General features: G+C 50.0%; 10 protein-coding genes across 10 annotated transcripts; 6 read left to right on the plus strand and 4 right to left on the minus strand.

The window, feature by feature from the left end:
- Positions 1 to 713: 713 nt before the first annotated feature.
- On the plus strand, positions 714 to 1331 carry A1O9_06545 (uncharacterized protein; the record flags this gene model as incomplete). Its single annotated transcript, XM_013405755.1, has 1 exon — positions 714 to 1331. The coding sequence occupies one exon, from the start codon at positions 714 to 716 to the stop codon at positions 1329 to 1331; it is 618 nt and encodes a 205-aa protein (XP_013261209.1).
- A 793-nt stretch (positions 1332 to 2124) lies between these two features.
- A1O9_06546 (uncharacterized protein) lies at positions 2125 to 2466 on the plus strand (the record flags this gene model as incomplete). The annotated part of the gene is made up of 2 exons (XM_013405756.1): positions 2125 to 2193; positions 2275 to 2466. The coding sequence occupies 2 exons, from the start codon at positions 2125 to 2127 to the stop codon at positions 2464 to 2466; spliced, it is 261 nt and encodes an 86-aa protein (XP_013261210.1).
- Positions 2467 to 3575: 1109 nt separating this feature from the next.
- Positions 3576 to 4866, plus strand: A1O9_06547 (uncharacterized protein; the record flags this gene model as incomplete). Its single annotated transcript, XM_013405757.1, has 4 exons — positions 3576 to 3641; positions 3695 to 3906; positions 3970 to 4052; positions 4148 to 4866. The coding sequence occupies 4 exons, from the start codon at positions 3576 to 3578 to the stop codon at positions 4864 to 4866; spliced, it is 1080 nt and encodes a 359-aa protein (XP_013261211.1).
- A 421-nt stretch (positions 4867 to 5287) lies between these two features.
- A1O9_06548 (salicylate hydroxylase) lies at positions 5288 to 6493 on the minus strand (the record flags this gene model as incomplete). The annotated part of the gene is made up of 1 exon (XM_013405758.1): positions 5288 to 6493. One exon carries the CDS (start codon positions 6491 to 6493, stop codon positions 5288 to 5290), a length of 1206 nt encoding a protein of 401 aa, XP_013261212.1.
- Positions 6494 to 7651: 1158 nt separating this feature from the next.
- A1O9_06549 (uncharacterized protein) lies at positions 7652 to 8902 on the plus strand (the record flags this gene model as incomplete). The annotated part of the gene is made up of 1 exon (XM_013405759.1): positions 7652 to 8902. The coding sequence occupies one exon, from the start codon at positions 7652 to 7654 to the stop codon at positions 8900 to 8902; it is 1251 nt and encodes a 416-aa protein (XP_013261213.1).
- A 26-nt stretch (positions 8903 to 8928) lies between these two features.
- Positions 8929 to 9891, minus strand: A1O9_06550 (uncharacterized protein; the record flags this gene model as incomplete). The annotated part of the gene is made up of 1 exon (XM_013405760.1): positions 8929 to 9891. The coding sequence occupies one exon, from the start codon at positions 9889 to 9891 to the stop codon at positions 8929 to 8931; it is 963 nt and encodes a 320-aa protein (XP_013261214.1).
- Positions 9892 to 10256: 365 nt separating this feature from the next.
- Positions 10257 to 11282, plus strand: A1O9_06551 (uncharacterized protein; the record flags this gene model as incomplete). The annotated part of the gene is made up of 1 exon (XM_013405761.1): positions 10257 to 11282. The coding sequence occupies one exon, from the start codon at positions 10257 to 10259 to the stop codon at positions 11280 to 11282; it is 1026 nt and encodes a 341-aa protein (XP_013261215.1).
- A 323-nt stretch (positions 11283 to 11605) lies between these two features.
- Positions 11606 to 13585, minus strand: A1O9_06552 (uncharacterized protein; the record flags this gene model as incomplete). The annotated part of the gene is made up of 1 exon (XM_013405762.1): positions 11606 to 13585. The coding sequence occupies one exon, from the start codon at positions 13583 to 13585 to the stop codon at positions 11606 to 11608; it is 1980 nt and encodes a 659-aa protein (XP_013261216.1).
- Positions 13586 to 15161: 1576 nt separating this feature from the next.
- A1O9_06553 (uncharacterized protein) lies at positions 15162 to 16052 on the plus strand (the record flags this gene model as incomplete). Its single annotated transcript, XM_013405763.1, has 1 exon — positions 15162 to 16052. One exon carries the CDS (start codon positions 15162 to 15164, stop codon positions 16050 to 16052), a length of 891 nt encoding a protein of 296 aa, XP_013261217.1.
- A 460-nt stretch (positions 16053 to 16512) lies between these two features.
- A1O9_06554 (uncharacterized protein) lies at positions 16513 to 18181 on the minus strand (the record flags this gene model as incomplete). Its single annotated transcript, XM_013405764.1, has 2 exons — positions 16513 to 17170; positions 17235 to 18181. The coding sequence occupies 2 exons, from the start codon at positions 18179 to 18181 to the stop codon at positions 16513 to 16515; spliced, it is 1605 nt and encodes a 534-aa protein (XP_013261218.1).
- Positions 18182 to 18941: the final 760 nt, after the last annotated feature.

Below are 18941 nucleotides of genomic sequence, written 5' to 3' on the forward strand. Positions count from 1 at the left end.
TACCGGGAGGAACCGCCGATGTGACTCTCTAGCAAGCGTACGCGCACAGCATGAACTTAATCTCACTCGTTCCCAAACCTACAACGACGTCAGAGCTCGTATAATATAGTCCGATGAAATGAGCTGAAAGAACTGAGTTTCCCCAAGGAGACTGGGACATCTTTTTTCGGATGAAGCTGTCCGTGCGAACGTTCTGGTCGGTCAGGAATATCGAAGAGAATACGAGTGCTCATCAGCTGGTGAGCGAAAGAAGCATATATTGACCTTTTACTAGAAGGGACGATCCTCCCTGAAGCCTGCTCCTCAAGACTCACTCTCATCAAGCTCGTCACGCCCAGTTTTGTGACTCTATACCGCGTCATCGACAGGGTTATCCTCAACCTCTTCTTCCTTCCGTCTTGGTTCATCAATTCTGCACGATGATGAGTCAAGGCCTACTCTTTGCAATCCTCTTGGCAGGTAGCGCTTGTGCGCTGAACATCGCTGGGTTGGGATCATTTGATAGTCATCAAGCCCACAGTCCACTCTTGTATGCAAGGGCTACGCCTTTGCCTTTCTGTAATTCGACTCAAATAATCAATATGGACATGGGGGGATGCGAATGTCGAGGCCAACAAACAGGGTGCTCGGGCAAAGACTCCAGCAACTGTTCAGTCTGCAATGGCCTCTCTGCCATCAAAAATATTACATCCTGTGACGGAGGATGTACTGACATGGAGAGCAGCTGCCAAGGCTGTGGCCTCTGGTTCCATTCTCTGTGTGACTGTCTGAAAAATCCGAAATGGTGCACCGTCACCAGTGCCGCTATCAAGCAAAACGACCCACCTATCTGGGTGCTCCTCTCGCAGCCTGGAGCAAGGGAGAATCTTACCACAACAAACATGCGCGTGTCAGGCATCCTCGACACCTATGAGAAACCCAAATTCTTCGATGCCGGCTGGGCATTTTCGCAGTCCGTCTACAAGCCCCAGGATCAAGCTTTGGCAATGAACTCCGTCCGTGTGCGTACTCACGAGCAAATCCACACCCACATCTGCCGACGTAACGATGACATGTATGACAAGTTCGCCAGCGAGCATATCAAAAATTACAACTCAGTGAATCTCACCCGCCTGGACGGTGACCCTGAATTATTCTGCTTGGCCGTTCAAAATGGCGGAATTGTTCCAAACTTTTCGAGCGCCTTGGGTCGATTTTTTGAGGCACATCCTCATACGTGCAAGGAGCGGATCGGAGCAGGCATCTTGCAAGACAAGTACAAGAATACTTGGGCTTGCGCCACCAATAGCTCTTCTGGACCCTTGGGCAAATTCTGCCACCATTACAGCTAGAGAGGGAAAGTGAGACCATGCATATTGACTTCAGTGTACGATATGCGTCGGTTCGTGCAGAAGAGCATACGATAACTTTCGTTTATCATTTTGACAATGTAGGCGCTGGAGGACAGGATGGGAGCCTACCGAGCCAGGGCCGGAACTCATGCAGATGGAGAAAGCTTGGCTCGCTAGGCATGCTAGAGTAACTAACTACTTGTTGGCTTAACCACAGTTTATAAGGGTGCGCAGCTAGAAGAACCCTTATTACCATCAACTTCATTCTCTTTTGAAATTCAAGGAAATCTTCATCGATACTAACTTAGGTTGTTAGGACTGTTGTCGGAAGTGGCCGATCCGGACTTAAAAGCTCTTAAATTCGATTCACGTTTGTCTTTATGAAGTTTTTTTGTAGGAGTGGGAGCTTGCTACCTTGACACCATACTGAGGCACGGATTGGCCCCCAAACGCTACCATTACATCTGGTGTCCACGCACTGGCTTTGTCTAACCATGAAAAGCTGCGTGCCTCCAGTATTGTAAGAAGACGCCGAGGGAATTGTCCCAACACAATTGAGGTGCTCCAGCAACTTCTACGCGAGGAACAAAATAACATCAGCCTAAGGTTGCTCAGCGTTCTTCCCAACGAGTCTTCCCCAGCTGTCCAAGAGATTAGGCAGTCTTTACGAGCTGGAGCGGCCACAGAGACGTGCCTTTATCGTTCCGGTCACGCTGACCCTGCCTCCAGCTATATCGTCAGGAGCCTTCAAAATGGATCTCGCACAATAATCAGCCACAGCAGTTTGCCAGAGATGACGTATGATGAGTTCGTTGAGGTCTCAGCCTCTCTCGGCACAAATGTGACTTGGTATCATTTCGAGGTAGGTTTGCCGCTCTTCTTGGTCATTGCATGGAAGGAGAATCCAAATAGACTCAACAGATCCTGGTTATGAGAAGTTTAGGGGCGACTTCCCGATGTCATCATCAAGCGTATCCGTCACTTGAAAAAGAATTTCTCTGAGTCCAGGGTCAGTGTGGAGCTGGAAAAGCCAGCAAGAGAAGGGTTCCAGGAGCTTGCTCATGAAGCAGACGTCGTCTTCTATTCGAAAAGCTGGGCAGCTGTAAGTAATCACCTTGGAGCTAGGATTTATTGATCATCAGATCACCCGTGTATTGATTTAGGGTCTCTCCCAGAGCAGAGGATACTGCGGCCCCGAAGAGTGTCTTAAAAATCAAGCAAAGCTAATCCCGGGGATGTAAGGATTCCATGTTTAGGTATCTCCACCTATCGAAGAAGCTGACGATTATCTGTGCTAGGTCACTTCGTTGCTGCACCTGGGGTGAACATGGAGCATCCATCTTTGAAATAGCTACCGGGACATATCTTCATAGGCCTGCGTATGTCCCCAATGGTTCAGGAGTCATTGAGTATGTAATTTGACACTGGAAATTGTGGGCATGAATCCTATGCTGAATTTGCTAGCACCATCGGAGCAGGAGACACGTTTATAGCTGGAATGCTGTACTCTTGTCTGGTCCATAACGATGACTGGCCCTTAGAAAAGAAACTTAGTTTCGCGAATGAGCTCGCAGGGCGCAAAGTTGCTCAGGAGGGTTTCGCTGGCCTCGCGGAAATGATATGACACCAAAATCAACCGTGACACCTTGTCATTTAGCCAATTCGAGACTGCGCTGCTTCGCTCATTTCCACTCCTGCTCATAATATCCTGCTCAAGAGGCCAAGAGTTCGAAATACAGTGTGCATATAAACCACTTCTCTTTAAGGTGCAGGCTTCTGTTGCGTACATCGATCCTGCCTACCACTCCAGGTTTAGACGGCCTTGAGGAGGTTATGACTGCAAGTGAGCCATCTGTGTTCTGGAAGCAAAGTGGCACCTTGAACCATGCCAGCCAGATGCAGCTGAGATGCTGCTTGTAAGTGGACTCAAGTTTAAGATGTACCTGAAATCACCAAGCTAGTCATAGAATCATACATTATATTATACCCGTAGCCCGTAGCCCTTGGCTTTTATCGTGGGCGGGCGACGGCCCTCCAATCAAAGACGATGACAGACAGTTGGTGTGGAGTATATCTCCATGAAAAAGCATTGCCCCCACGACCTTTGTAGAGGGAGCTCCTCGGGCCAACCCCGACCGAGCCGATGGGCCGAGGCGTCATTTAAGGAGCCTCATCACCCGCTTGTCGGATTTTTGTAAGCGTTCAGTCGCTCCATATCATTTTTCGAAGGTGCCTCTAGCAGCCATGACACTTCCGTCTGCACCCAAACAAGCCCGATTCACCATCATTCAGGCTGATGGCTTGTATCCTGTAAGTGTTACCTACGAAAAGCACATATTTTGCTGACACTATGGCTCATATAGGATGATGTCGTTGAAAAGCAGATATTCAAGCCTCGCGAGTCTCAGCAATACGAACTCGATTACCACCAAACATATCTCTGGCCAACTGGAACCCCAAACAGGAAACCATGGTCAGATGTCGACAGAGCGCTCCGTGATCAAGTAGATGGAATCATGGTCCTGAAAATGGACTTTACCTCCGCCGATCTCGATCTGTTTCCAAAATTGAAGGTGTGAGTTCACTTTCAAGCCCCGGGTGACGTTAGCGCGTTGGTCCGTTCTGATACTGTTGTCAGGATCGTCCGTATGGGCGTTGGTTATGACCGGCTTGATCGAGAGGCTTTAGCAAAGCGAAGCGTGACTGTGTGCAACGTTCCTGGTGAGACAACTCCCTGTTGATCGTTGATACCCCCACGGACCCCCACGAGAAAATATATCCCAGCACACAGGACCATTCTCACTCCGAGTATTCAGATTACGGCACGTGCGAAATTGCAGATCACGCTATGGGACTTGTACTATCGTTTCGCCGTGGTATCCTGCTGCACAACGAGACTCAACGTGCCGACCCTCCCGCACCTTGGATGTACATTGATACACCACTAGTGTCACGGCTCCAAGGTGCTACGTTTGGTATTTTGGGGCTGGGTCGCATAGGCACAGCGGTGGCCCTGCGAGCAAAAGCATTTGGCTGGAACGTCCTATTCTACGACCCATACCTGCCAAATGGAGTCGACAAGAGTCTCGGTCTTGAGCGCACCAGAGACATCCGCGAGCTGTTTAGGAGGAGCACGACTTTGAGCCTACACTGTCCTTGTACACGGGAGACTCGTGGAATGGTGGACTATGGTTTGCTGAAACTACTGCCTCATGGAGCAGTGTTTGTCAACACGGCGCGTGGCGAGATCGTGGATTTAGATGGTGTCGAAAGATGCCTAAAGGAAGGCATCATCAGCGGTGCTGGATTGGATGTATTACCCGAGGAGCCAATACCAGAGGACAATGTACATCCTCTTATTCAGGCATATCGAAAGAAGGAACCTTGGTTGATGGGTCGAGCGGTGATCACATGTCATACCGCCTTCTATAGCCCGGAGAGCTTTGTTGATATTAGGGTGAAGAGCGCTGAAACCATGAGGGATGTATTAATTGATGGCATACAGAGTAATGTCATAACACCAGAGATGGAATAAAAAGCATCACGACCTCACCCTGCCAACTCCGTATTTCTGCTCGCTGTTAGGTTCTAAGATAGAAACACAATGAACTGAAACTCCCACAGCAACGAAGTTTCATCAATACCTTTCATCAAGGTCCCCGATTGCTGATCTGAAGGTGCGCATTCGCTAACGCTGTGCACAAAGGTATTTAACAACTCGAGAACGGACTAGTTTAATGCAACGCCATTAGTTTGAACTATGTGGTCATACTGTAGATCCACGAAGATGCATTAGTGTCAAAGCGCTCAACTAGGAGGCTTCTCGCCACGGCGCCGATTGGACAGCGTTATCCGCTTCCTTCATAGCATCATAGCCATACAACCAAGGCTGTACCTCTGGACAGGTCCTAGTAGTTTGCATGAGTATATTTCCACTCGACAAGAGACAGATGTACTCACCAACGACTGGGGAACTTTACGTCTATCTCCTTACCCAGCTGTGAAAGGAAGAGACGATCTCTTTCCATTTGCGAATCTCCATCAGGCATGTGGAATGCGTCTCTCTGGTGGAATGTTTCACGGACTATCATCTCGCTCCTAGATTTCCGCAAGACTTCGTACAGGTTGATAGCCCAAGAGATCTTTTTCTTCGAATGGACATATGACAGCAGTCGACCCAGCACAGCACCGTCTTCAATAGACGAATTAGCCCCCTGAGCAAGGTATGGCAACATGGGATGACAGGAGTCGCCAATAAGAACAAAATTCTTCTGTTGGTTCGTCCACGAGGCAACTTCCTCTCTGTGCATCAACTTCCACTTGTCAACTGAATCAACTTGGCGCAAAAATCGAGTCAGGATTGGATCCCATCCTGTGAAAAGGTTCTGCATCTCTTCGACGGAACCAGCTGATCTTGACTGGCCAGTCGGTAGGTCATCAGGGCAAAGTAGGACAATGTTGTACATAGTACCTGCGCGGAGGGAGTATCCGACGGCATGGGCATGTGGACCGACCCAGAAGTGTACTTCTGGGTTAGATACTCGATCTTTCAACTCCGGGTCTCTGATCTGATCTCTTTCCAACACAATTCGATATGCTAGATCTCCCGTTGGTAGTGGAGCGTCTGACTTGGCGAGCATACTTTCGCGACATTTCGACCAAAGCCCATCTGCACCGACAACAATATCGTAGTCGATTATTTGTCCAGACTCAAGTACAATTCTTGGTCCTTCCGGTGTACTGTCTACTGACGAGATTCGATGGCTGAGTTTGACATCCACTCCCAGGGCTAGAGCTTTGCTGTAAAGGATTTTCTGCAAGTCGACTCGATGCATGTCAATGAACGGAGCGCCATACTTCCTGCGGATATTCTGGTCGAACGAATATTCTTGTGCTAGCACCTTGCCATCACTGTAACGGTGAACAGCCAGGACGGTGGGTTCAGCCGCCAAAGCTTCGACCTCGGATGCAATCCCCCATGCCTGAAACAGCCTTGAAGCGTTTGGCGTAACTTGTAGCCCGGCTCCAATTTCGGTCAGCTGTTTAGCACTTTCCAGAACTGTCACTTTGTGATTGGCAAGCGCACATGAGATGGCAGCTGCCAGCCCAGCCAGCCCAGCACCTACAATGGCAATGTTGAGCTGTTCGTGTGCGTCCTCCATGCTGCAAGACTGACTCTTGTTCGAATTTGGATCACCTCATATCAATGGCTGTGACCACGACAGCCGTGATGTTATATTCAGTTCTTTTTTATCGACATAGAGTTGTTAATTCTAGTGGAATGTCGCTCGTCGGGAATTCCGAGTTTACCGAGTCGCATGCCGACGAAGTTTCGACTTTAGACGTCATCCCCACCTCTTTTCTTGGGACATTATCTTTCGTACATCATGTCGGTTAATCCGAGTTTTCAGCTGGCGATTCGTCCATCCTGTTCAGCGCTCTCCCCCAAATTGCTATCTATCATGCAGCCGAGTCTCATGTCAGATGATCCTTGAACTTTGCTCTGCTATGGATACGGCTGAGACCACAGCCCATGGCCCGCGCAAGAGACCAAGGGCGGCCAGAGCCTGTCAGTTTTGCAGAGCCAAAAAATACAGATGTGATGAAACACAGCCTTGCGGCAAATGTCAACGTGAGTCAAATGTGGCGCCCTTGTGGTTCCGCTGACAATACTAGGCTGGAGTGTCACTTGTACCTACGAAGGCGTCGATCGACCGAGACAAAGGACGTGGGCGAGGGCTAATCAAAGCAGGTGTATCTCCTCACCTCAAGAAACGCAAACTACCACACCAAACGAGTCGACTATTGGGAATGGATCTCGACTTTACTCTCAGTTCGGAAGAGAACCGACAAAGCATTCATTTCCAGAGCGCTGTGACGATGGACCTGGGAGTAGTGCCATGGAAATAGCGAGCGAAGTCACAGAAGTCAACACACATACCCTGAATAACGAATTTCATGGACCAACCTCGTCTCTTGCATTTCTGGCGGCGATTCAGAAGCAAGCCAGGAGCCAATTCTATCCAACACCGGGTCACGACCCCGTCTCCGAGGCTAATTCATCATCCTTAGTGTCGACCTTTCACAACGAGACATTTTCCCCCACTTCCGCAACTTGCACAAATACTGATTGGCAGCTATTATCAGCGAATACATTCTACTTTCGTCAATCGCATCAATTTCTTCATGGGTATTTCCAGAATCTGCATTACGTTCATCCGTTTGTGGACAGTAAGGATTTTCTCCTAAAATGCGAGGACATCTGGTTTGGGCGACCCAGCAAACAGAGTAGGAGCTTTATCGCGCTTTACTATGCCATAATGTCTTTGGGAGCTCTCACCCGCGAGTGGGATGAGGACACTCGCTACACAATGAATCGATTCGATTGGTCGCGAAAACTGTTTAAGCTCGCAACCATTGCATTGGGGGACTTTCCCGGCTCAAATGAGCTTGAGAGCATACAAGCCTATGTCATCATGGCAAAGGTTTGTCAAAACGAGCTTAACCCTAACTTGGCATATATGTATCTTGGCCATGCTATTCGAACAAGTCTATCTGCTGGCTACAATCGACGCTCTTCGAGTCCATCGCCACGGGACCAAGAGATATCTAGGACTTGGTGGGGACTCTTCTCTCTGGAAATGGAAACCAGCTTCGCTCTTGGACGGCCGGATTCTTTGGGCCTGGAGATCTACCACTCCAGATCACTACCAGAAGTTGACGAATCTCCAACCGCGATCATCGCCTGCATGGTCGATCTAGCAAAAATCGTGAGGAAAGTGTCCACCTCGGTTTATCTTTCCAATGATAGTATTGCGCAAAAGTTTAGAGCAGCAGAAAAGATTGAAACTGAGCTCGATCAATGGATAAGTGGCTTGCCTCAAATTATCAAGCCTGAATTTTTGGAACCGATGGGCGGCGACACTTGTCTCAAGAGCAAAATCCCAATGTGGGCCAACCGACAGGGCCATACACTTGGCTTTCGCTTTTACAATATTAAAATGGTACTTTACAGACCATTCCTTCTATACACCGTCCATGAACACAGAGAATGTCGAGCAGATTTTGATGAAGCTGTTACTAAATGTGTTGCCGCGGCTACCAGGACGATCGAGTTCATGAATTACATGTATTGTAATTTCTCCTACTTTCGCACTTGGTGGTACAACACAACATACACATTGTATGCTGCATCAATAATTGTATTCTATGCACAGAAGACTGCGACTTTACTCGAGCTTCAAGGACTCCTCCGCCTCGTCGATATGAGCGTTGGCATTCTCAAGACAATGGATGAGAATACAGTCGCCAAAAAGGCTGCCGATCTGGTCGAGAAGACGGCGATGCGTATCCGCGAGAGAGAATCGCGTTCTGATGTCGACCCTTTGCAAAATAACGAATTCACTGCTCAGAGTTCAGCTGCCGACAACAGTGACGGAGTATCCGGGGCACCATTCGAGCAGTTTGCATACGACCCCTTTGACGACAACCAGCTTGATTTTATGACTCAGCTCTTTCCGTTACTTTCGGGCGATGATGTTATGTGGAGTGAAAACAATGATCCTTTATGAGTGAACTATGTACCAATTGTATACATTCAACAAGAGACTGATTTCTTGACGAAATCTATTACTTGCTGACCCCAAGCCTCCTCCGCTTCTACACCCGTTCCAAGGCTCAGTACAGGACTCAGGTGATTGTGGCCCTCTAAGCTCGCAATTCGTAGGCGACTCCCACTCCGATCCATTTGTTGCCATTCTTTACTGAAGTCCCGATTAGGGACGAGGATTTCATCTTCTGGATCCAAAGTCCCGGTAATTTGAAGCACTGCGACATCTTCTAGATCTCTGACAGAATTTCTCTCAATCCCGCTTTTAAGCAGCCCATGCGGAGAAAGCGACAGGTAGTTATCTTTGAAATAGGTCGCAAGTACCTCCTGTCTACTCGCATCTGCTCGCTCAAAATGGAACGGTACTGACAACAAGATTGCTCCTTTCAGCCTTGTTCCTGTAGTTGAAGAACTTGTGATCTGTTGCCTCTTGGGCGCCAACTCTGGAGCCAAAAGAAACGTGGAAACGTGGATACCGCCTGCGGAGTTGCCCATCAGGAAAAGGTCGAGCCCTTCGGGTCTTTCTTGACGAAAATGCTCCTCGATCCAGTCGATGGCTAGGGCCACATCTTCCCCACCAGAAGGGAAGACCGCGCCATGAGACAACAGCCGATAGTCCACGACAACTACCGGTACTCCCAGATGCTCGGTAAAGAAATGGCCGATGTTGCTGTAAGTGAGACCCTCCGCAAAGCTTGGGTTGATCTTGTCTCCTCGTACAAGTCCGCCGCCGTATAAGAAGAGCAAAACCGAGTTCTTCAGACCCCCGGCTGCTGTGGAGGACGGGGTGTAGATATCTAAGGTTTGGCGTGGATGCGGACCATACGAATATGTCTGTTGGGCAGTCGATCGAATTTTGTCCGCGTTTCGTAGCAGCAGTGGTTGATATGCTTTGTACGTAGGAGGGATTATAGCCCCGATGGCGGTTCCAAGGCCGCTCAGACTATCCATATTCCGTGCTTGTGGCTGGCCAAAGTAATGATGTCCGAAACGAGCGAGATGATTTGGTATTGTCAACTTGATGGTCTACCGTGCAGTCCAAAGATACAATATAAGACAAGGACCACCTAAATGGTGCCAGCCAACGGAGCCATGACAAGACCATCTGCCGAGTGTGGGGAGAGGCTTCGACCAGCGAGCTTCTTCTCGGGCGTCGGATTCGATAGCACCTCAGCTACCGGCTCCACTCCACGCTCGGAATAACCGAGCCGACTCAGACAAAAATCCTAATATACCTTGAAATGACTTGAGCAGACTCGCGAGCAACACAACACAATCCCAATCCAGGTACCTTCACTCTACGGAAGCTCTCAAAAATGATCGAATCAACACAAACAGCACCGGGCGAGGCTGGTCGCCCGTACATACTTGAATCGCTGTGCGGTGAAATCATTTACATTCCGCTGTCCAAGTCCGCGACGCGGCTGCTCGTAACCGGCAAGGAAAGCGACAACGCGTTCGCAATCGTGGGCACTGGCGGAGCACAAGGTGATCCCATCGGCTTCCACTACCATCGGGAAGCACACGACGTGTTCCTTTGTCTAAAAGGCAGCGTCAACGTCTGGGCTGGCGATCAATGTCGGACTCTAGGTCCTGGGGATCTGGCCAGTGTGCCACCCGGCACGATCCACCAGTACCAGATCCTGGGCGACTACACGGAATTTGTGGGGCTGGTTGTCCCTGGCGGTTGGGAGGAGTTCTTCCGCTTCATCGGAGAGCCGTACTCCGGCCCATTGTTTCCGCTGGCGGACGAACGCAACATTTTCGAGGTCCTCATCCCGAAATTGAAGGCCGCCGCGGATAAGTTCGATATGATCCCCGTGAGAGACCATCCTGCTGTTCAACCGCAACCCTGGCAGGATGGCCACGATAACAAACTTCCTGGAGCCTTGGAGCCGTATTTCCTTCGCGCCGGAACAGGCCTGCGGTATCTGGTTGGCGGAGTGGTGGTCAGCCCGCTCGTTGGCGCTGCAGAGTCTGCCGGCAGGTTTTCCATCGCTTGTATTGAGGGCTCTTCATGGCACAAGGACCCTGTACTATCAGAGACTTTCCAATTTAGCAGTGTTCATCATGCCATTCAAGTGGCGGACGGCCACTTAGAACTGACAATTGGAGACCAGCAAGCAAACCTGAGTGCGGGTGAGACGGCATACATCCCTAAGACGACTTCGTTCAGTCTCCGGATCGTGAGTAGATATATAAAGTTCTATACTTTCGTATCTGGGAACGGCTTGATAGAACTTCTATGTCAGCTAGGCCAACCTTACGATCAGACCATACCTCCAGAGACGCCAGTGTCATGGGGTAAGAAGAGAGTGAAGGAGCTTCTGGGGAAATATTAGCCTTTCCTAGTGTTTTGAGGTATATTTTGTTTTCAACATACACTATGACTGCCAAAGTGTTTGAAAATTCGGTTCAAGCTCAGTAGGTCTTTTATTGATTCAAGACTGCAACCATGCCTGTGTGATATATGTGGTGCTCCTTGGCAAAGCTTTTAACGTCGGTATTGATGGCCGTCTGCGGCTTTTCTGTCATATTGGTCTTTACTGACGATATGTATACGAATGGAACCAATGCTGAATTATGGCTTTAAGCCTCGATTCCGCCTTTCAATCTTCCGTCCAGCACCATTAAAAAGTCAGCTCATAGCCCATAGTCCGGTTGCTCAGCCTCCAGATTGGAATTTAGTCCCATGGTTGTCATCGACTTTACGAGTCAGGCGTTGTCTGCCGTTTTCAGTGGATTCTCCAATCACCTTGCTCGTGTCTCCTGCGCCTTCACCAGCCTCTTTGATGTCTTCCGCTTTCTCGTCCGCAGACTCCTTCGCTCCATCCTCCTTGGCGCTTGAATTATCCTGTTCTTCCTCATCAGTGTCGTCGGTGTCTTCGTCATTGACGGCTTTCTTGATTTCCGCCCTGAATTGACGAAGCTGATGGCGTTTTGCATCCCGTTTCGCAGCCCTCTCCGCCTCCTTGTCTTCTTCCTTCTTCTGACGTTCCTCATACGTGTGTTTCATCCATGCTGGTAAAGCCTCCACGGCGTTTTCTGCCTCTTTCTTGTGGATCAGTAAAAAGTCTTGTAAGTCAGCGGGTGAGAAATCGTAGTCGGGGATCGATTCTGCGAACTTCTTTGCCAAAGTCCTCAAGTGGGCGGTATCACTGCTTTCACCATGTGCAGGAGGGACAGTAGGAATTGTCGCAATGACACCACCACCCTCGGTTGGCAGCTTTTTATCGTCCAGCTTCTCGTCCCAAGGAGGTGACGTGCTGGGAAGATCAACATACATCCTAAGGAAGATCTCCTCCGCCTGTCTCTTGGACGCGTTCTTGAATTCAACCCTGACACTGATTCGTCCGGCTCGAACCAACGCATCGTCGAGTTGGAAAGGACGGTTCGTTGTCATTACTAAGATATGGCCTTCAGGCGCGGCGACACCATCGATTGCATTCAACAAACCAGATAGCGTCACGCGGGAAGTAGTACCGGATGCTTCATCGTCACTATCAAGGTCTACATCGTCTGCTGTGGAAGATTTGTTGCGAGACGTTGATCCTACAACACCTTCGGGGAGTCCCAATCGTCGCCTTCCTCCTGAGCGACGAGCCGAAGTGGCCTTGCCTTTTCGGTTCAGACCTGCGGTATCAATATCTTCGAGAAGTAACAGTGAGCGGCCTGGAAGCTGATTCAACAAAGAGATCAGGTCGGAATCTGTAAGTTCTTGGTCAAGCAAAGTGAGATTGTAAACATCAAGGTTGAATTTCGAAGCGAGCGCAAGTGCGAATGAAGTTTTGCCCACGCCAGGTGGGCCATGGAAGAGGTATCCACGACGGTATGGGATCCCGTGATTTGCATAGAAGGTCATTGTCGCCTCGTCCATGTACTCCTCGACATCTGCCAAGACTTGCTCCTTTTTCGTGGCATCGAGAATGACAGTATCCAAAGCTCTGCGCGGCTTTGATGTCAGTCTGGACCATGTCAGACGACTACCATAGCCTCCCGTATAAGGGCGCCGAATGATCGTGAGTGAGCGTTCTTTATCTTTGTTTAGGAAATAGACGTGTTCTAGGAGATCTTTGATGGGTTTTGTAGAGCGGCCAAGGCACGATAAGGTGATGACTTCTATGCGCTTGTATCGATTGCCATGGTAAGTATGCCCTTCACCATATTTTCGGGAGATGTAGAACAGGCGTTTCTTGTGAATGAACAATTGCAGTCCCTGACCCTGTTCGTACTTGATTTTGGGGTCTTCATTGGTCCGCCGGGAGGATTCTTCGTAGTCTGGATCATGGCGATGTCGTCGACGTTGGTCTTGCGGTGGATTAGAGGAGGCGGTGAGAGATTGATCCGCTCGCAGGGTCTTGCGTTCCGCGATATAAGAAGTGACGTAGTTGAATAAATCTTCCTCGCTTGACATGCTAATCGAGGCCACCAGGAGAGAGGAGAAGCGAGACCATAGTGCTTGCAATCTGGCCACGGGCCCAAGATACCAAAATGCAAGGAGAACACCTAGGAAACGGAAGAGGCGAGGGTATTTGTCCAGTAGCGGTCGTGCTCCAGGCAGAAAAGAAGTGATGATATACTCGGGAAGATCGACAAGGCTGCTGGAGCCTAAAGGGCCCGGTCTCCGCAAGTGCTGCATGTCCATGGTATGTAGGCAGGAGAAAGACGGCTCGACAAAGTAAACAATGAAGCTTTGAAAAGAGATGGAGTTTTGTCGAGTCTAATGTGTTGTTCAGGGTATGACCGATGTAACAATCATGAATTCCAGTGGCGGCTGGTATTGGATGCACAAGGTGTGGCGAATCTTGTAAGGCGCCCAACAACGCGGCTCAGATGAGTGACACACTATTTGAGTGGACCTTGATGTCCGTGGAGGGCTGATCAAATGCAAGAATGTTGGAAACGAGAAGATTGAAACTCTTATATAGATGTATGTCTATGAAGGAAGGAAGGCTGACGAAATGCTCGGGAACGGCTGACTGGTCGCAGGATTTAAACATGCCTGTCTCGAGAGCGATGCAGGCAGACGCGGCATGACTTGTTTTGCCTTGCGCCTCTGCATGATACTAGGTGCTTTATTGGAATGTCTTGCATGAGTCCATGCATGGACTCGTACTTAGCTGCTGCAGGAGACTGGGGTCTGCTGGAGGCAGGGATTGACGACCCAGGGACAAGCAAATGGCGACGAGACGGCACGGCTGAGGCGGTGGATGTGATCGAACCGAGAACCGGTCAAGATTGCGTTTGGCCCAGCGTCAGACCAGGAATATTGCTGCCAGCTGGAACTGAGCGTTGGACCTTCAGGCTGCACAGTATCAGAAAGTCACCTCGTCAGACAGCAAATAGTTAGGCTTCCCTTTCTCGAGGTTCAAGTTTCGAGGTGGTGGCTTACAGCTGCGAACCGATGATCAGGTGCGTCACTAACCAGTGACCATCCGAGGAAGGCGGCAGAAGGAGAGCGGATTATAGTATTGCCGGGACCGGGACACCAACACTTGTAGATTGCCTCTGCAGGTGTGTGTATGGTATCTCATTCTGCCCGCAGGACTCGTACCCGGGACGAGGTGCTGGGTCAATTCACGCTCTTTGCATCTATCGCCGTCGCTGCGTCATTTGCTGTTTGCCTCCTTTTGTCGATGCCATCGGGTGTTGTGCCGACAATCCTTCAACGCGCTTCAGAATTTCTCGGTAGGGTTGGTGCTATTACTTCACTTAGAAGACCGCGTATGACGTAACTAAGTGCTGCGATTGCATTTAATTTACACTGGAGCGGAATATCAGTCGATCCAGGACAGAGACATCCTCGTTTCTTTTCACTTTGACGCTATCGCTGAACCCCATATAGACAGTGAAAAATTGGTCATATAAAGATGGGAAATGAACCGAAGGCGTGCACCTGGGAAGGCTGACGTCACTTAGTAAAGAAAACGCAAGTGCGCGTGTAGTGCACTGGCAGCCGGAAGGAGCGACTCACACTCTGTTCACTTCCTTGGTCTTCCACCTTCGTCTTTACCACCTGCATTCACTCTCTACAATACAAGTACTAGCAAGATTCCGCAATCTCAATTGTTCTGCAATGCACTACTTGCCCTAATCCCTTGTCGGTCTACCTCTGTCAGATCTCAAGAATGCCTGCGACCCTACGCAATGGGAAAGCCAACCCTCAATCATTATCCCCGTCGGTACGGCTCCCATCACATACAAAGCCTTCAACAACAAACATGAGCAAAAGGAGGCCTTCACCGTATCTACCTCTGGTTTACCCCCTTATTCTCGTCCTCGGTTCTTTCTACTCCATTATCTCTCCCGCTGCGTTCCCGCCACCTGCGACGCCGCTCGCAGCAGGGCTTGCCTCCGATCTGAACGCCCCACCGAGCAACTATTTCTCTGGGAAGAAGAATGTCTTCAACCTCTACTTTGTCAAGATTGGCTGGTTTTGGACGACACTGGCCTTCACTCTACTGCAATTCACCACCCGACCGCCTCCTGCGAACACACAAAAGCACTACATGCAAGCAACTCTCCGTTATGTTCTTATCACTTTGTCGTGGTATCTGACCACACAATGGTTCTTCGGCCCTGCCCTGATTGATCGAAGTTTCACTATCACTGGGGGCCAATGTGAGCCCCAGTTTTACAATGAGGCAGGATTGCAAGAGACGCTGGACCTCAAGTTTATCTCGTCTGGCCCAGCCTGTAAAGTAGCAGGTGGGACTTGGCGCGGAGGATATGACATTTCAGGTCACGTTTTCATGCTCGTTCTATCCTCAGCGTTCCTCCTCTATGAGCTTTACATCGCCGATCGGCATTCTTCACATCCCTCGGTTTCCCCACAAGCCGCAGCGAGGTTGGCGCATGATTTGACCGAAGAGGAACGGAACGCTGTAGGAGGATGGGAACCAGAGTGGATTGCAAGAGTTCGAGTATGGTCTCGGTATCTTCTTTACCTTGTTGTTATTCTCGATCTGTGGATGCTCATGATGACTGCGATATGGTTTCATACCTGGCTGGAGAAAGCGAGTGGCCTCGTCCTGGCAGGCTTCACCGTTTGGGGCACCTACTTTCTCGGCGACCTTGCGGAGGGCTGGAAAGCGATTGTTGGAGGATTATGATAGATTTTGGTCACGACACCTTTTGAGTAACATGTTTATGCGGTACTTGGATGCTAGATCCGATTACCGAAATGATGGGCGAAAGAGGATGCCAATTAATGATATATTCATCTCATCTTGCGGTCTCAGCCACGCCGCATCCTAATACCCGTCTTCTCCCCCCCATGCGACAACATTAAGTATTGTACTGGCATCTGAGATTCATCACCAAACAAATCAAATATCGGCCGGATTCTAACACCTCGAATTTTGAATGCACGTTTTGTCGGACGAAATGAAAAATAATCTACATTATCTACAGTCATCTTTTGTCAAAGACTCTCCCCACGTGTTGTATACATACATAGATAGAAAAACCATGCCTCTCTGTACCGGTTCCAGACACGGAGAATTAATTCGAGTGGGAAATCTCCTAAGTGAGGGCGCACGCGATATACCTCCCTTGACATTCATTCCACATTCACACCTTATCTAAGCGCGCCAGCCGCGCTTGCTGCTCAGCGCGGTCCTGGGTCCTTTTGGCGGCGCCGCCCTCGGAACCGGTGGCCTCGTCGTCGCTAAGCTCGTCGTCATCGTCATCCGCACCCGTGAGCTGGAAGTACTCCTCAGCCTCATCGGCTGTGGGGGCGGCGGGGCCCTTCTGCATCGCACCGGGTCGTCGTGTTTTGGCGCGGCCCACGATGAACGCGAGGAGAAGGATCTCGATGGACGCGAGCGCGATGGTCAACGCCACGGTCAGCCAGCCGTACTGGCGCAGGAGCAGGCCTGTGATCACGTTGAGCATCCCCACAGGGAGGACGACGCGTCCGAGCCACCTGTGCACGTTGCTCATCCACGTGGGCCGCTGCACTTGCAGGTAGATGATGTGGTGGCGCCACCCGAGCACGGTTTGGACAGCGAGTCCACAGACGAGCAGGATTCCGAGATACTGGTGCGTGATGGAAATGGAGCGCGAGTTGACGAAGCCGATCATCGCGGCGATGCTGACTGAGACGCTAGCCAGGGAGTTGACGGTCCAGTGGAGGTTGAAGGCTGTCGGTCGTGGTGAACGGAGCAGGTAGACCCCGAGTGGATACAGAACTAGGAAGGAGAGGCACATGAGCCCACCGTGAAGATGCCTAGAGGGATGCCATATTAGTACTCTGTACGATTAACAGAAGCCACCCCTTCGGTGTGACTTACCACATGAGCGAGCGAATGTTCCATTGTTTGGGGGTCTTGACGGGCTCCTCAACCTGATTTCCGTCATCAGCAGCTGGGGTATCGTTCGAAGATCCCGTGTCGGCTCCAGCATCAGGAGTGGCAGTACCAGCGAAAATGGCAGCTTGTTTTTCGATGATCGCCTCGCCACTTTTCAACTCGTCCTCGGTCGGTGCTTTAGGATCACCAATCTCGTTCACGCCTTTGTGGTCATCGAGATCGTTGATCTCACCAAAGAACGGGTAGGGGCTTTCGGCATTTTTGAAGTCGACCCAAAGAAATCCAAACCCGAGGCCGAATTGATGCATATCGATGTGCCTTTCGAATGAGAAGTCTCCTTGGAAATCTTGGTTGAAATTGCTCGACCAGATCATGGCTTGCTTGACGGTAGAGTTGGTGATCTCGAGTTCCGTCTTCTTCCACTTCTCATAGCCACGAACGACAAAGTCGGCAACGCCGACGTGCGAAGGCTTGTCGTTGAGCTGTTCAGAGAAATACTCACCCGTGTAGGGTTCAAAGCGAGACGAGATCAGCTCAACATCGGGGACTTCTCCAGAATAAAAGTCTTTGAACTCATCTACCGGACGAGGTGGATGGTGGCCATCTACTGTCCGATAACTGAAACCCATCGCACCATCTGCAGCACTGGGGTCACCGTAGATAATGAACATGAGGGCGCCGACCATCCTTGGGCCAAATGCGAGTGAAGCCCATCCATTTGCCGATGATTTATAACGGAACATCCACATGCGGAAGTAGGCATCGGATTGCTGTGTAGTCTCATTGTAATAATTTACCAAAGAGAACGCTTGGTCCGCTCTTCCGCTTTGGCCGGTATGTTTGACGAATTGAACTGGTCGGTACGCCGAGATTATTGAAGAAAAGAGGGATATGAAGAGAAGGACTGAAGTGGATAATGAAAAATGCATCTTGACCGCACGATCGGTTGTATCGGTCGTTAACCAGTGAGATGGAGATGGAGATGGAACGTCGCGACTTGACGAATTGCAAATGTAATATATTCGATTTGTCGAGTTCACAGGCAACAAGCAACGGGGATGCCGGGAAATCCTGGATGCCAAGGTTCTGACCCCAACCGCAAAAGGCCAAAGCCTCAAAACGAGACAGGACTTCGCTCTTGACTTTCACAGCCCTGCAAAGATCGCGCGGATACCAAAATGCCCTCGAAGAAATAAGAAGAGAAACTGGGTGATGTTGCTGATGAGGCTGCGAAGATTAAAACTCGAGGGACGGAAACGAAATCAAATGGCGATGAATGGATAAGGAGACAAGTTGGCAGGTGGCTGACAAGACGCGCACCGTGAATAGAAGGCCACTAGTCTACTTTGGACCTAGTGCAGGGAGGTAGAAATTGACTGCTCCTGAGGAAGCCGCGTTCAGGGGAACCCAACACCGCGTCGTGCTTGCCTGCTACCAGCAGTTTCGACTATCAAAAGCCGGTGGCATGATATCGATATCGCATCAAACACATAAGGAGCACCAGTCTGCAGATGTCTCATGATCACGCTCCTCTAGCATTAGTCACGGGGATCTGACAATGAGTGCAAAGCGCAAGCGACCCCATCAGACCATTGGACATTCAGCCTATGTCCCGGCCTGACTCGAGGTTACTCTTCACCGAGACGGTGGTTAAGTTGAGAAGTTAAGACCTTCCCGGTTTATGAAGCA

Source organism: Exophiala aquamarina (assembly GCF_000709125.1).
Source record: "Exophiala aquamarina CBS 119918 chromosome Unknown aczIA-supercont1.4, whole genome shotgun sequence".
Classification (NCBI taxonomy): domain Eukaryota; kingdom Fungi; phylum Ascomycota; class Eurotiomycetes; order Chaetothyriales; family Herpotrichiellaceae; genus Exophiala; species Exophiala aquamarina.